Genomic DNA, 14,970 nt, shown 5'->3' on the forward strand with positions numbered 1-14,970 from the left:
CACGACGAAATGTAGCTAGCTACTATTTATATGGAGGGTTATTGATATTAATCAATACTGGGTAATGCAAAAACCTGCGACCTATTTCCTATATTTGGGGAAGGATATGGCCGGATAAAAGCTTTACATTGCAGCGAATGTTTTTTTTTTTCCTGCTCTGTGATTGGTCAGATCAGGCCAGCACCCACCCCCTCTACGGACCACTCCCCGTCCGCGTTTTCCTCACGTGACCGCGCTTTGCTCGCTCCTGCAAAGTTAAAAACAGACTTTGTTTATCTTGAAGCCTGTTTGTTTGAAATGCTCTTTGACTAGTTAACCTGTTTTTCTTTCCCCTTTCCTTCACTCCTAAACTGTACTCTACTCAGCCCTTAATGCTGAGAGGAGTTTTCCAACCTTAGCATTTCGCATACTCGCTGTAGCACATTTGCTCTCTTTGTAATTTATCTGGGTCTTATTGTTTTGCATTTTCTTCAGCTGATAACGAGCAGCACGAATAAGAGACTCTGGATTTAAGATTTGCCTTCTCGTTCGCCTCTCTTCAAAACATAGTGTTCTAGATATCCCTCTAGACGGGTTTCCTGACATTTTTGAAGGAATTTGTTACAGCTCGACAGGAGGAGAGAGCACTGTGAAGATTTTTAAACCGAGCATTTGCTAAGCGCCATGGCGACCGAAGTGGATACGTGGTCCTCCGCTCCCGAAGCCGACGGTGAGTGATAAACCCAGTTGTGTTTCATGGTGCATTCATTCGTGCAAACCTCATGGAGCGACCGCGGGGCCTGATGGCATGCTCTCCCGGATCCATTGTCCCTGCATGGGATGGGCTGCAGCGAGCTCTGGACACGCTCCACCATGTGCTCCGTTAAAGCCTCACTCACACACTCACACACAGAAATGTCGAGGTCTGGTTCAACAATAAATGTAAACACGGCTGCAGCTTTGCTTCTCGCACTGCAGTACCAACCAAATCTCTTACATTTTGATGTTTTGTTGGATTACATTCGGTTTGTTTGACTTCGTTTACATTTAACCCTTTTACGTGTCTGATTGGAGGACACATTGCTCACTTCCGCTTTGTGAAGTCGTTGTTTGCACACATTGGAACAGCTGCGGAATGTATCCTTATTATCAGAGGAGATCTTTATAGGCCACATATTGTGGTTGTTAAACCTAAACACGAATTAGATGAGCTGCTGTACCTTTCTTTCTTTGATAGGCAGGATATTGTTGCAGTGGTTCCTCATCACTTTCTTCGATATCAGCACGTTTTTTCCACCCACCACGTCCTTCATTTACCTTTCAATGTTTGCCTATATTATTTTTAGGACGTATTTTGACCTGGATGCACCGCAGATGATGTCACTAGTCCTTTTCTGCGTTAAATAATACATTCTAAATGGCGAAATGCCTGAAGGGCTCAATTTAAACCGTGTTGTATACACATTTAGGTTGCAGTCTTGTTTGAACTTGTACTTTTCGACTGCCTTGGGTATTTAAATCGACCATGCATGCGTGCTTTACGCATACAGTGTACATGCAGCGTTTGTTATCATTGCGCAGAGCCTCTGTTTGATACTTCTGCTCATGGCACATCGAGTTCCGTGCTTTTCTCGCTCAGACAAGCGATGACGTCGACATGTATAGCCTAATATAAGAGCCAATAGGAGCGCCTTACATAATCTGTACACTACCCGTGTATTTAAGGTTACATAAGTAGTATAAATGCATTGTAAACGCTTTAACCAGTTGTAGCTTTGACATGTTTTGTGTTGTTAATACAGACGCGAATCTGTGCACGCAGACACCACGTGGTGTATGACACTGCCGTGGTGGTGTCTCGGTGCACAGATGGGCTTTTCTGCATGAACTCTGCAGGCTGTCTTTCTTAAGAGAGGTTGGCCACGCTTGATTGGGCAGTAGTCTGTTGATGAAGTGGTCACACACATTGAAAGAGTCTTTTGTTTTGTGGGGGAAAAACAACTCCTCTATATGATGCGGGTCAGTCTGGGCAGGGCATTGAACTCTCATACAGCAATACAGGGAAAAATGAAAAGTTTACTGAGTGAAATCTTATCAATAATCCACCTGTGTGATAAGTGAAGTCCTGTATTATTTACATGGTGTTAGTGTAAAGCCTATAGATAAAACATATTATTTATTACTGCTGTGCTCACAAAATGATAGATTGGTGACAGCCAACTTTGAGTCCAAATGTCTTTGTTGTTTTGAGTATTTTGAAGTGTTGCATGCACCTGTCAAAATAGCGATTTGCAGCGATGATAAAAGGAATAAAACAGTCCTTTAACAATCTGATTGTAAATTGCTGTCATTCTAAAGCTTCAAGTGTTTCTAAACAGTGAGAGCAAAATAGCATTTGTGCCAGCAAAAATTTGTAAGCTTTAAAATATTATTTATGGATATTTTGTTCCATTATTATTTCCAAGTATTTTTATTCCTTTGACACTTTAAAAGTAATTCACACATTGGTTCATAGTTCTGTCACATTATGCGGCCCAGTCATATGATGTCTATTGTAGAATATGTATAAACCCTATATCTTCGATAGGGATGGGTACTAAGTTTGGTACTCTACAGCTATTGACCGGGAGTGGAAGAGGTGGTGATTTTCCCTGTTGGACATGAACACAGCCTGCAAGTTTATATACTGTGAAATAGATATATTAAATTGAGAGTATTTTCATAATTAAACATATCCGTATTTAATGTCACATAAACACACAGAAAAGTACCAAAAATTGGTACCGTGGAGTACCTATATAGTTTGTGAGGTACCCATGCCTGGTACCTGACAATCAGTAGTTTCAAATGTGAAAGGTACCCATCTCTAATCTTGGACTATATCTTTGAGATCCTTAATTTCTGCCTCACGCTTCTAAGTTAAAATAGACCTTAGGAATTAGGGTAGTACTACAAACGGGCTTATGTCTGAGCGTATTTAAAGCAGTGTTTCACCTCTGATAACCTGTTAGTGTGTGGGCGAGTTTGTGGATTAACACAGATCTTGTCTTTGCTGTGATGAATGTCCTGCCAATGCAGATTTTAAGCCTAGTCAGCAAGCAAATTTTCAGTCATCTTTGGATAAGTACATGTAAGAACATGAAAGAAAAATCCCCACTGCTTTTAATGTCCAGTCAGATCTCTGTGTGGCCTGTAGAGCACACATTTTGAGACATTAATGCTTTTTTTACCCTCTTAAATCCTGCACACATTCATGATCACATGTTTGCATATGTGGGTGGTTTAGATCAAAGTGAAAACTTAATGCAAACAATTAGGATGTTTTTCAGTTGGAAAAAAACCTTCCTGAAGTATCTGAGTTCTGATCAGTTTTCTTTATCTGCTGAAACTGTAGAACTGTTGTCAGATAAGCAAAGTCAGCTCACTCTAAATCAAGTTGTTTATCTCTGTCTGCATTCATAAAAAGTGATTTGGGCAATAATCTCAGATGTGGTGACCTTATTATATGATTTGTCAAATGTGTGTGGCCAGCTTCTGTACTTACTGTACCTTTAATGTGATGCATCTTAAACTTGTTTTGAAGTCAAATACTGCCTCCTTTCATTTACTGAAATGACAGTTTAACCTCCAGGACATCCACACCCTTTTGTCCTTTGATAGATTATCACCACAAGGCCACATGCAGCAGGACAGTTTTTTACTTTTTGTGCCCTGTAGTGTTGTACAGATGCTTGTTTGGCCATACAGGACGCCAAATGTTCTCTGTTATGTTTTAATATTGACAGATGGAGGTTGAGTGTTGTGGATAGATTTTTAATTAACTGACCCTTTTAACTAAGATTTGTTTGAGGAATAAGTGAAAGAAGAAAAAGTATGAAAGCTAAGAAAGTGTCTCTGTATGCGTGCGCGATCCTTTTCAGTTATCACACAGGCAGATCTGTTTGTCTGCACTAACTCTGTCATTCATTTGTCACTGAGGGTTCATTAAGTGAACTTTTTGTTTGTCATCTTCAACTTGATACAAAATTAAGTTTGTCCTCAGCATAAAACAAACTTAACATGTAAACCAGTGCACTGTTTTATCAATATGACTGTTGTTTCTTAAGGTCCTGTCTTTGCGTTTTAATGTTTTGACTTTTTCATAGGAAATTGTTTTTTTTATTAGTCAAACCAAAGAGGCGAAAATACTAATTATTTATTGTGTAAATGACTTAAAAAACATGATTTTGATCAAACCATTATCCCAAAACCAGCTCGTATATGTCGTAAATGAAGGTTGAAGACCAGCACAGAGAATTTGTAAACAGCGCTGTAATTCTCTGCATGTCAAAATAAAAAGATAAAATAAGTCGCTATATTTGATTTTCAAAAGTCCCCTCCTACTCTCAGGATGTTTTGCGCGTGCTGTTGTAAACTCAAGGTCTGTCCCTTGGGAGATACATGAGATCCGTGCTCCACTGACCTCCCTCACGTTCACAAACACTGCTACTGTACAGACACCTAAAACTGAATGCCTCAGCAGTGCGTCTCTCTGACTGGGGAAAGCTCCCACACAGCATGTAGGGCAGAGGTCTGCGCTGGCTTGCATATCACTGTGTGTTGTGGGAAAAAAAAAACAATTCCCAGCTGGTGGCCCATTTAAAAAAAAAGTTTGCTTTAAATTATTGTTTGATCATTTTAATGGGACTCTAAAATGAGACACTTTCTGTGTAGTTAAACCTTGAAACCAAAGTTGCAGTAAAGCTCTGCATTATAGACGCACTCGATCTCTGCTTTTTCTTCTGCTTGTTTTGCAACTCTTGACTTGGCAAACAGCAGTAACTTTTTCTGCCTTCCCATATTTCTGCTGCACTCCAATTGGCCAGTGTTTTATTTGGCCAGTTACCATTGGTTAGTTCCTTATTTACTGCGCTGGCAGCCCCTGTGACCTACATGAGGTAAGGAGGAGGAACAGCAAGAAGAGGAGATGACACATGGGTGGCTGTTTACAGTTTTTGAAGGCCAAGGGTGTGGCGCTGCACTGAGTACTACAGGTTGAATTAGGGAGGTGTCCAGCTTTGCTAGAGGTGTTTCCTTTTCATTACTTTTTCATCTTCCTGAGCAAACTAAAGACATAGTAACAGCTGATGTTTCAGATTCTGCTTTTTAAATGGTGCTACTTCTTGTATCAAATTGCAACTTTTTACCCTGCACTAGAATTTTGCTGTGCAACTTGGGCTACATTCAGACTGCTGCATGCTAGTTTGACCAGTTGCTTGGACATATTCCCTCTCCCTCTGGGACTTTTGTCCACGTGTCCTGTAATCTATAGGCCCAGAAGTCCTCAAATTGCCATTTGGGGAGCGTGCATAAGGACTCAGAGTATTCATTACACCCTCAGACATTCTTCCTCCTCCTCCTCATGCTTTCTCTCTTTCTCTCTCTCTATGTCTCTCCTTTTTCCTGTAGCCCTGTCATGTGACCAGTCATAGACCCAACCAAGCCATATGTAGTCAGGTCCACTCTAGCCACTGCTCGCGAGAAGACTGAGAAATAAAAACTGGTGTCAGCATTTCTGCACCATGCTTCTCCATGCTCCCTCCCACCTGCCTGTAGCTCTCTATTTCCACTTGTTGTTGTCTCTAGAAGAAGCAAACCAGGCAGTGCTGTTCTCCTTCTGAACAGTGTTTTCTTTACATGCACAGGAGTAGCATAATAGTATTATAGGACCAAATTGTAAAACGTTGGTTTACACTTTGACCCATCTCATGGCTGCTGATAGAGCCGGTGAGTGATCCAACAATGCATGTGAAGAAGTGGACTGTTGCCTTTTTTAAGTTTTGAGTTGTGCAAAGCATGGCTGTGGCTTGTAGAACATGCAGGCTCATTTGACTTTGAGTATCTGTTATGTTAAAGCTGCCGAATGCACCTGTTATTGATCTGAGTCCATGAATCCCACGCTTTTACTGTAGTCGCAGTCTTTAAGATTCATACTAAATCTTTCATGTGCAGCAGTAACATGCCAAACATTTCTCTGTATTTCCATAAATAATGAGTTACACTGAAATGTTCTTCCAAGTTCAAATGGGATCAAATATGCCTATCATTATCTAAAATTTTATGATTATGATATATATTTTTTTAAGATTTGAATCTCTTATAGGGGTTTTAAAACTTCATAGTCTGTTATTTTTTCATTGCATCATTTTTATATTTTGTTTCTTGAAGAGGTCAGCCCTGAAAAGTGGAGGAGATTCATGCCACATTTTGTATGAATTGTATATGCAGTTAAATAATTTATAATGTTTTCAGTTTGTGTCATATTCAAAGAGAAATGAGAGATCTCCTATGAAAAAAGCAATGCATACACATCTCTCTATGTATATCCCCATCGAGCAACCACAGTCCATTGACCAGCATGGCCACATTTCTCTGGCTGTATTCCTGGGACTCAAGATCTGAGTAATTCAAAAGGCACTGACTGTGCCCTCACGAGAACCTCCTCAAACTCAAAGTAACCAGTTTGCTTGAAATGGTTAAGACTAGAAATCAGTTAAAAAAGTCCAATTGTACATCAAAAGTTTCACTGTCACTTTTCAGACACAGACCATCTGCAACAGCATTGAATACTTTAAATGAGGTGTCGTCGATGTGCGTCAACCCTGTGTAACTCAAAAAGCTTTCCATAAGTTTTTTACCCATCTTTAATGTCAGAATTGTCTATAGTATACACTTTATTTGCATTATAGCAACAGTACCTGTCTTAATCTATTCCAATTTTCTGCCCACAGGGGTGTTTTCTTTCGAGGAGAACCTGGCAGAGGCCAACCGCACCTACAGTGGTGATGAGGATCTGAACGAAGCAGAAGTGAATGGAAACTGGACGCCTCAGGAGAAAGCGCTCCATGAGGCACGACTCAAAGCCAAAGCAAAGCGACGCATGCGCAAGTCCTCATCCCGCAACTCCACTAGCGAGTCGTTCTCGGAGTCCGGGGATGTGACAGGAAACGACCCAAACAGTCCTAAGGGCAAAGTCAACACCAATGACCGCAAGTCCAGAACAGGCAAAGGCAGAGGCCTGCCAAAAAAAGGTGCGTAAGTGCCAAAGTGGTGCAAGAATAATTCTGAGGTATTGTTTAGGAGCTGCCATGCCAAGAGGGGGATATTAGTAGAGGAGCTGCTTGTAATAAAAAAGAAAAATAAACAGTGGTAGAAATGCTGTCCAGCAGGATAAAAGTAATGAAAATTTGCATCGTATGTGGTCAAATGTACTGTTTAATCATACATGTCTGTTTTCTCCGTCATCTGTCTGCAGGTGGAGCTGGTGGTAAAGGAGTTTGGGGGGCTGCTGGGATGGTTTATGAAGATGAGGAGCCTGATGTACGAGACCCCAACTATGATGAATCTGCTCAGGTGAGCCTGTCTGAATTCATGTCTGATTGCAGAGGGTAGGAAAGACAAGCTTGGGCGAAATGAGAAATGTTATGCATCGTCACACTGATGTTTGATTTAAAAACTTCACAACATTGAAAGTATGGGGAACATTAAATATAAAGAAATGTTGGACAAAGTTTAACATAAAATGTTCTGAGTATCAGCAATGTGTGCTTCCAATCTGACCTGTTTTCACTACAAATGAAATGGTCTGTCCAGCAGAGGTTGGTTGACTTCAGTCAGAACTGCTGTGTGGAGCAGCTTTTTGTTCCAAAGAGGCCCACTGATCAGAGCTGTGGACTCCTTTTATTACTCGTTTCAAACAAACATGCTGATGTCGTTGCTGTAACAGTAAAAATAAAAAGAGGCTCTGACTTGTGAAAAGATAATCATGGTCACCTCTCAGACAAAAGGCACACACATACACACACTCACATCTTTGATCACTTGAACAAAGAACAGTGAAATTTGAAATGGCATGAAATCAAAGACCAGTTTGACATTTATTCTGGATTATGAATGCATTTTGAAATCCCGGACTTCTATATCAAAGTCCACATGATTCTAGCTGCAGCTCATTTAAACACGCCTACTCACATGAATTTTTTTTTCTAGCCCAGATGGCTGTGTCCCATCACAATCAACAGTATCTTTAATCTTTAACCCGCTTATCAAACAAATGCTCTAAGCAAGTTTGTTCGCTTTCCGTTGTGGCTGTGTTGACTGAGTGGCAGAGTGGGAACGGAGCTTCTGTCAGTAAGATGTCGATAGTGGTTGAGATGGGCCGGTTATGCTTCGTCCTTGATTGTTGTGGAAAGATGTCAGTATGTTAACAGGGAACTGGGTCAGAGTGGGACAGAAGAAACTCATTAGGCAAGTGCTGACCTTTGAATCATGATACTGATAAAAGATTTCCAAATAGTTCAGGTCATCATGTCCCCAGGGAAGGTGACAAAATGTACAAATAAATTTAGTTGTCTTTTAACTCCCAGTATTAACTCTAACCTGCTTACAAATGCCTCTGATACCTTGTCACAAATGTTTGGCTTTAGTATAATTCCCCTCTATGTTAATCACACAGAGTAAAAAGACTTTTAATGTTGAACACTGGTTCATTCTTTTTTTCTTGGCAATAGAAAGTTGTTTTGGTTCTCTTCCATCACCCTTTAACTTTAACAATCACTTCATACTGCCACGCAAAAAACAGGAAAGTGAATCAGCTTGTTTGACTGCTGGCTTTTTGCCACTGTTATATTCATATTTGTTTTCCTGTTAAAGAACTTGGGCTTTCAAAGGGTGTCAAGAGCACAATCAGTATTTCTAAGCATTACATTTTTTACATGCTGCAAATTTGCTGTGAGCAAGTTTTATTTTTTAAAACAGCGAAAATAGTTGTTCTTCATATTTTTATAGTTTGCAGTTCCATAGTCTTTTCAACCCGTGCGTTTGGTTTCCCTGACTTTTGTTCTCTGTGTCAAACAGAACACTTACCTGGAAGTTAGTGGGACCGGTTTATGACCCACATTCTTGAGAAGTAAAGCAGAGAAAGAAAAAAGAGAAGTGAAAGAGACACTGAAAACACAGGCTATTTGAAAAAACAGGATATTTGTCAAACAGTGATCACACTTCACAGAGCCACATCACAACTTTTATGACCTGGATCCTGTACAAGATATGTTGTTGTTGTTGTTTCTTATTTAAATCATTGTCATATTTTTAGACACATTTTAGTCTTGTGTCTGATTTTTTACATTTCATGAACAATCAAAGTTGGGTTAGGTTGTTTTTGCAATGCGTCTGATTTTGTTGACTTTTCTTAAGGTGATGTTTGTTTTCTCAGGGAGACACAGTCTATGCAAAAGTTGTTCCTGAGGTCGATGAAAAGGAACTGGAAAAGATGGTTAACCCCATCGTACAAGAGTACTTTGAACACGGAGACACAAAAGAGGTCCAGGTAAACAGAGCGTTCAGTGTCGTTCAGTTTGTAAATTGATCGTTGTAGAACTCAAGTTAACAGATTACTCTAGTATACTGACACCTGTCGAGTATGCACTGATTGATACTGGTCAGTGTTTTAACCTTCCCCCTGTTTCTCTCTCTATGGTCAGACATTGCTAAGGGAGCTGAACCTGGGTCCACACAAGTACGAATTCTCCTCCCTGGCTGTGTCCCTGTCCCTGGAAGGAAAGGCCAGCCACAGAGAGCTGACCTCACGCCTGCTGTCGGACCTGACGGGTAAGGTGCTGTCGCAGAACGATATGGCCCGAGCATTCGACAAGATCCTGAAAGAGCTGCCAGACCTCATACTGGATACACCAGACGCGCCGCAGGTACACACGAGGTGGCAGGCCTAGCCTCAGATTTACTGACCAGACTTTGAGTGGTCCTTTTAAAAACATTTCTCACTGTTTGTAATAACAAAAGAAGGACTTTCTAGTAAAATTTTGTTTTTTTCATGTGACTTCACATTTTACATTTATTCACATATGGTCAAGTGCTGGCTGAAAGCAAAACAGAGCTATTACCATTTTCAGTCTGCCATATTTTTAATTTCCTGTTTGAACTGGGAATTTGACGTTTTTTAGGTTGATGTGTTTGTATTGTACTGTTATCCTGTATTTTTTTCTTGCCATTTATTGCTGGTAAATGCAGATGTTATGATCTTGTTACTTAAAGGCCCAACTAGGGGCAAAAGTTGGCAATTAGCTATAAACTCTGTGCAGCACATCAGATGCATGCTCTGTTGTGAACTATGCTAAACTGCATCGTCCCTATCAAATAAATTCAAATTCAATAATTTAAATATTAAAAGTTTATATTAAAGATTTTTTTTTCTTAGATGTTGGGCCAGTTTATAGCCAGAGCCATAGCAGACCACATCCTACCAATGTCTTTCCTGGACTGTTACAAGGGTAAAGTGGACTGTGAGCACGCCAGGTGAGCCAATATGATTGATTTCTTTTTTGTATATTAACTTTTTAATTTTGGAAATACAGTGGAAACACAGCAGTAAAGCTGCTGCAGTAAATACATCTTTTAAGAAAAACTCATCTTTCATGTTAGAGTTAAAATAGGCAATGAGCTTTTTGCTGAGTCTTGTTGATGTTTAAGAAAAAAGGCAAACTTAGTGTAAGGTTTTTTTTGTTGCTGTGATTCATGTTGAATTTGTCATTTCATCTCTGTGTATTGCACCACCATCAAACTGTAGTCGAACCATCTCCTTTCTGAGCCTCTGTAGCAAATGAAGGATCAAGAAATCTTTCCTTTAAGGCTTCTTGAAGAAGAATCTGTAATTTTAATATAAGAGACAAAATGATTGCTTGAACCAATGCTGCAAAAAAAAACTGCACTCTATCATCTTTGCTCATTTTTTTTGCTAAACAATCATATTGTGGTTGGTTGTTTTTCTTTTAGAGTGGCCTTGGACCGAGCTGCAGTGCTGCTGACCATGAAGAGGGAAATGATGCGTCTAGATAACGTGTGGGGCGTTGGTGGAGGCCAGAGACCTGTCAAACATCTCATCAAAGAGGTGAGCTCAGGCCACCTGCTTTGAATACTGATGGCACCTGCTCATTTCCATGTTTCAGACATGTAATCCCTTACACCCTGGGTCACACTCTTGTTTAGCCCTGCATCTTTATTGACATTATATTAGTGAACAGAAGGCAGGAATGCATGCTGGGTAGAGGGCCACAGAGCCGGCTCTCTGCTGTGTTGCTGTGTCAGCAGAACACTTTTCTCTCCCTGAGATGAGCAAAAACGAGGGCACAGGAGGGGCCGACACACACCGATACACACCCAAATCTTCAACTCGTGTACAAACACACACTCTGTTCCACCGTTCATTACACACCACATGCCCCATCCTCTGTGTTTGTTTGTAATATTTGAACCATGATCTAAATTTCTTTGTGCTGATGTGGGTGTGGATGGTGTGGGAGTATTAAGAGTACATCTTGCAAATTGTGCGTTACGCAACATTAGGAAGGGCTTTGTGAATGTTTAGAAAAGAGCGATTGTGGTCAGTGAGTGTGTGAGTTTCAGGAGCTCTCAGACCTGTAGGCTCTCCTGTCCAGTTTTGAATTCCTGCCCGCTCTTGTGCTGCCTCGGGACAAACACACTGAGTTTCTTTTATGCTTTGTTATTGTCCTGTACTCATTTGCAGCTTCACCCCCTCCCACCTGTCCACATTTCAAGTCCCTCTCGTTACATATTTTTTCAATCCAGTGCTCAGCAACCACACATCTTTTTAAGATTGATGAATTAGACCCAGATTTGACCTGACATTTTTTTGCTTTACATCAAAAGTTTAACACTTGTTACATCAGTCCTGCTCCTCATCTTTTCATAGGACATGACTTACTGTTCTATAAATACATTTTAAAGCACATTGTCACTTAACCAAGCATTGCAGACAAATGAGACTAAAGAATTCAAGGAACAACTCCAAAACAACAGTTTTTTTTCTCCCCAGAGGTCAGACATTGCAAGTTTTTATTTCCCTAGGAACTTGGGTTATTGCTAGAGTAAATCCCCCAGTCTACAGTGGATTGATGAAATACTTGGACAGGTACTTACAGGTGCTGTCAGGCCTTCTGTTCAGCTCTTCTCCTTTGTCTCAGTTGAGGATACAATGTGTTTGTAAGATGGAAGAATAACTTCGAACGATCCAAGCTGTTTTGGAATGAATCAAGGTTTTTTCTTGTTTCTTTATAATACAGAAGCATTTTTTATGTCTTTACACAGTTAGAACACAGGAAGGCCGTTTGTTTATGAGTTCTGTGTCCGTGTTTCAGATGAACCTCCTGCTGAAAGAGTACCTGGTATCAGGTGATGTGCTGGAGGCAGAACACTGTCTGAGGGATCTGGAGGTTCCACACTTCCACCACGAACTGGTCTACGAGGTATTAGAGACATGATGCAGATTATTACAGCAGTCTTTGAATTGTTTGAATTTATAAAAAAAAAAAAAAAGTAAACAGTATTGCAGGCAAAATAGAAAGACAATCTTAAAAAAACATAAATTTTAGATGAATAGGTATCATCATAATTTTATGGAAATTTCTCCATATTCTGCCCACGCTATGACAATAAAACACAAGATTGTGTCAGCACAGTGATTTTTTTTTCTCTTCTTGGTGCTCAGTTGAGTGAACAGCAGAGAAAACTGGTAACAAAAAAACACCAAAATATCGATCTCAGTGACTGTAATTTCTTAAATCTGCCACAAACAACATGTTCTGCAAATCTTATCTGCACTTAACGCATAAACGTCAGATTCCTGAGTCTAAATTTACCCCAAAGTTGAGCAGCGCATACCCATTAGGCTTTATTAGGGTTCATGACAAATAGTGAGCAGTTATTGTTTACTATATTCTTGGTTTTGTCTTGTCTTATCAGTTTATGGCTATAGCTATAAAAAATGTAACAGGTTTGTATACAGTAACAACCTTTTAGTGTTTAATGGCAAGGGGTAAATATTGCCACCAAGTGGTAAAAATATGTATGTACACATTTCTAAAAACTACTTGTAATCATAGCTCACTGATTCTGCTAATGTCCTGTAATTAGATGATTGCAGCTGGTTCTCCTTCTCCCTCATTAAGTGTTTGATTATTGTTTTTCAGGCTATAGTGATGGTGCTGGAGTCAAAGGGAGACTCTGCCAGTCACATGATGGTAAAGCTGCTGCAGTCCTTCTGGAAAACAGGCCTCATCACTGTGGATCAGATGAATAGGGTCCGTGCCTTTATTTAGTGCACTGGTTTTTATCTGGAGTCTCTTGAAGACGTGATCGTAACATCACCACTTAGTCATAGTCTCACAGGCCATTGTGTGTTCTGTGTTCATTGCAGGGTTTCCAGCGTGTCTATGATGAGCTCCCAGAACTTAACCTTGACGTACCACATGCTCACTCCATCATGGAGACTTTTGTGGACCTCTGCTACCAGGAGGCTGTCATCACCAAGCAGCTGATGGATGCCTGTCCCTCTAGGTTAGCTCTCCATTAACTAATTACTACCATGTCAATATTACATTTTGAGGGTAATATTTTGGTATAGACAAGTGCCCAAAATAAGTGGAACAAATAAAGATTTTTGTCTGCCTCTCAGTACTTTGACATCTACCACTTCATCTCTGGCTTTCTGCCTTAAATTTACTTTTTGGGTTTTAATGGAGACAGTGGTAATTTTCTGTAACACATGGAAAGTGCAGTTCTCATAAATTTTTACATAAACTTTTCACAGTGTGATTTTGGCACTATTTTCAGTCATGAATTGAGATGCACTTTAGGGCAACGTCAAGCATTAGCCATTTCCTAAAGTATTAACCTTTGATGATGTTTGATGCACATCATAACTAACCTCAGGTTTTGTGCTTTTTTGTGCTTCTTCCACTAGAGGGCGGAAGCGGTTTGTCAGCGAAGGAGATGGAGGAGTTATCAAGAGCTAATCCACAAGAGCAAAGGGAGGAGGAGGGGTTATCTTCAGATCACGCACCGTGTTTCTGCTCTGGCATGTCCTTCCCCCCTTGAACCGGACATGCTGGCAGCTTCAAGTTTCCCTGTTCTTCTCCAAATGGTGTCATTACACAAACCAGCGTTGACGTTTGGTGAAAGTAGACTGACGAGTGGCTTGGGCGTTCAGTTCTCTTCATCTTGTTCATCAATGTTTTTGAGTTTGTACGTTTTTTGTAAGGATATTCTTTGTTCTGGGGTATGGTGTGCCCCTCTTGCCAGTCTTTATTCCAGTTTTTGGAGAAAAAATTGAAGCCAGAGATGGAATTACAGGCTGAGGATTGTGAGTGATGAAAATCGGGGTCATTTTCTTTTTGCTTAGCTTCACCTGTTGTTACGTTTATTTTCATGTACCGCATTATAAAAGAATAAAGCACTTAAAAGAAAGAGCTAACTGTACAGTCAGTGGGCCTGTAGAAACTCAGCTCAAGATAACATGTTTTTTTTTCTGCCACCAATGATGTGAAATTGTATCAAGGACAACATGCTTTGTAGCTTCAAGGTTCAAGTGGTTTATTGATCCTTTCTGAACAATGTTTTTTTCTTTCTTTCTTTGGTTCTAGGTCTCTGAGGCCAAATGCTCACTTTGTGAAGCACAGCAGTCAAAGCAAAGTGTTGTTTGGAACTGGTTTGGGTGTTTCTTTGGTACAGTGCGTTGAGAGCAATACACTTTTTGAAACCTAGAGAAAAACTGGGGTTAATATGTTGAAAAGTAATTAAACACTTAAATTTGGGCACTCTGTTTATGATTAATACAGCTCACAAAGAGAGCATTTTTGTGTGTACAGGCTTTAAACAATAATTAAAGCTGAGTATTTCTTCAACATTGTCTCTAAACCTGTTAAACGGCCAACACAGTTTTTCTTTGAAGACAAGTCGGGCATACTCAGACTTTCCTGCCACAGTTTGTAAGAGTTTTACATGTTGACCAAAGTTAAATATGTTGCTACAAGAAATATATTTCATTCATTAAAAAAGCAAAATCACAATGTTTCTGTTATGTTTTTGTTTTTTGTTCAAGACACATGGCAGGTTATGTGGAATTGCATAACTTCAGTTGTT

General features: G+C 40.0%; 1 protein-coding gene across 1 annotated transcript; it reads left to right on the forward strand.

Annotated features, from left to right (window-relative positions):
• Positions 1-241: 241 nt before the first annotated feature.
• pdcd4a (programmed cell death 4a) lies at positions 242-14,897 on the forward strand. The gene is made up of 11 exons (XM_074689511.1): positions 242-709; positions 6,750-7,049; positions 7,274-7,371; positions 9,233-9,346; positions 9,501-9,722; positions 10,232-10,329; positions 10,807-10,921; positions 12,189-12,296; positions 13,020-13,130; positions 13,247-13,386; positions 13,793-14,897. The coding sequence occupies exons 1-11, from the start codon at positions 664-666 to the stop codon at positions 13,842-13,844; spliced, it is 1,404 nt and encodes a 467-aa protein (XP_074545612.1). The 5' UTR covers positions 242-663; the 3' UTR covers positions 13,845-14,897.
• The last annotated feature ends 73 nt before the right edge of the window (positions 14,898-14,970 follow it).

The sequence above is a fragment of the Halichoeres trimaculatus genome, unplaced genomic scaffold, assembly GCF_033239565.1.
Source record: "Halichoeres trimaculatus isolate MK-OKI-2021-1 unplaced genomic scaffold, fHalTri1.1 fHalTri1_scaffold_2, whole genome shotgun sequence".
NCBI classification, from domain to species: domain Eukaryota; kingdom Metazoa; phylum Chordata; class Actinopteri; order Labriformes; family Labridae; genus Halichoeres; species Halichoeres trimaculatus.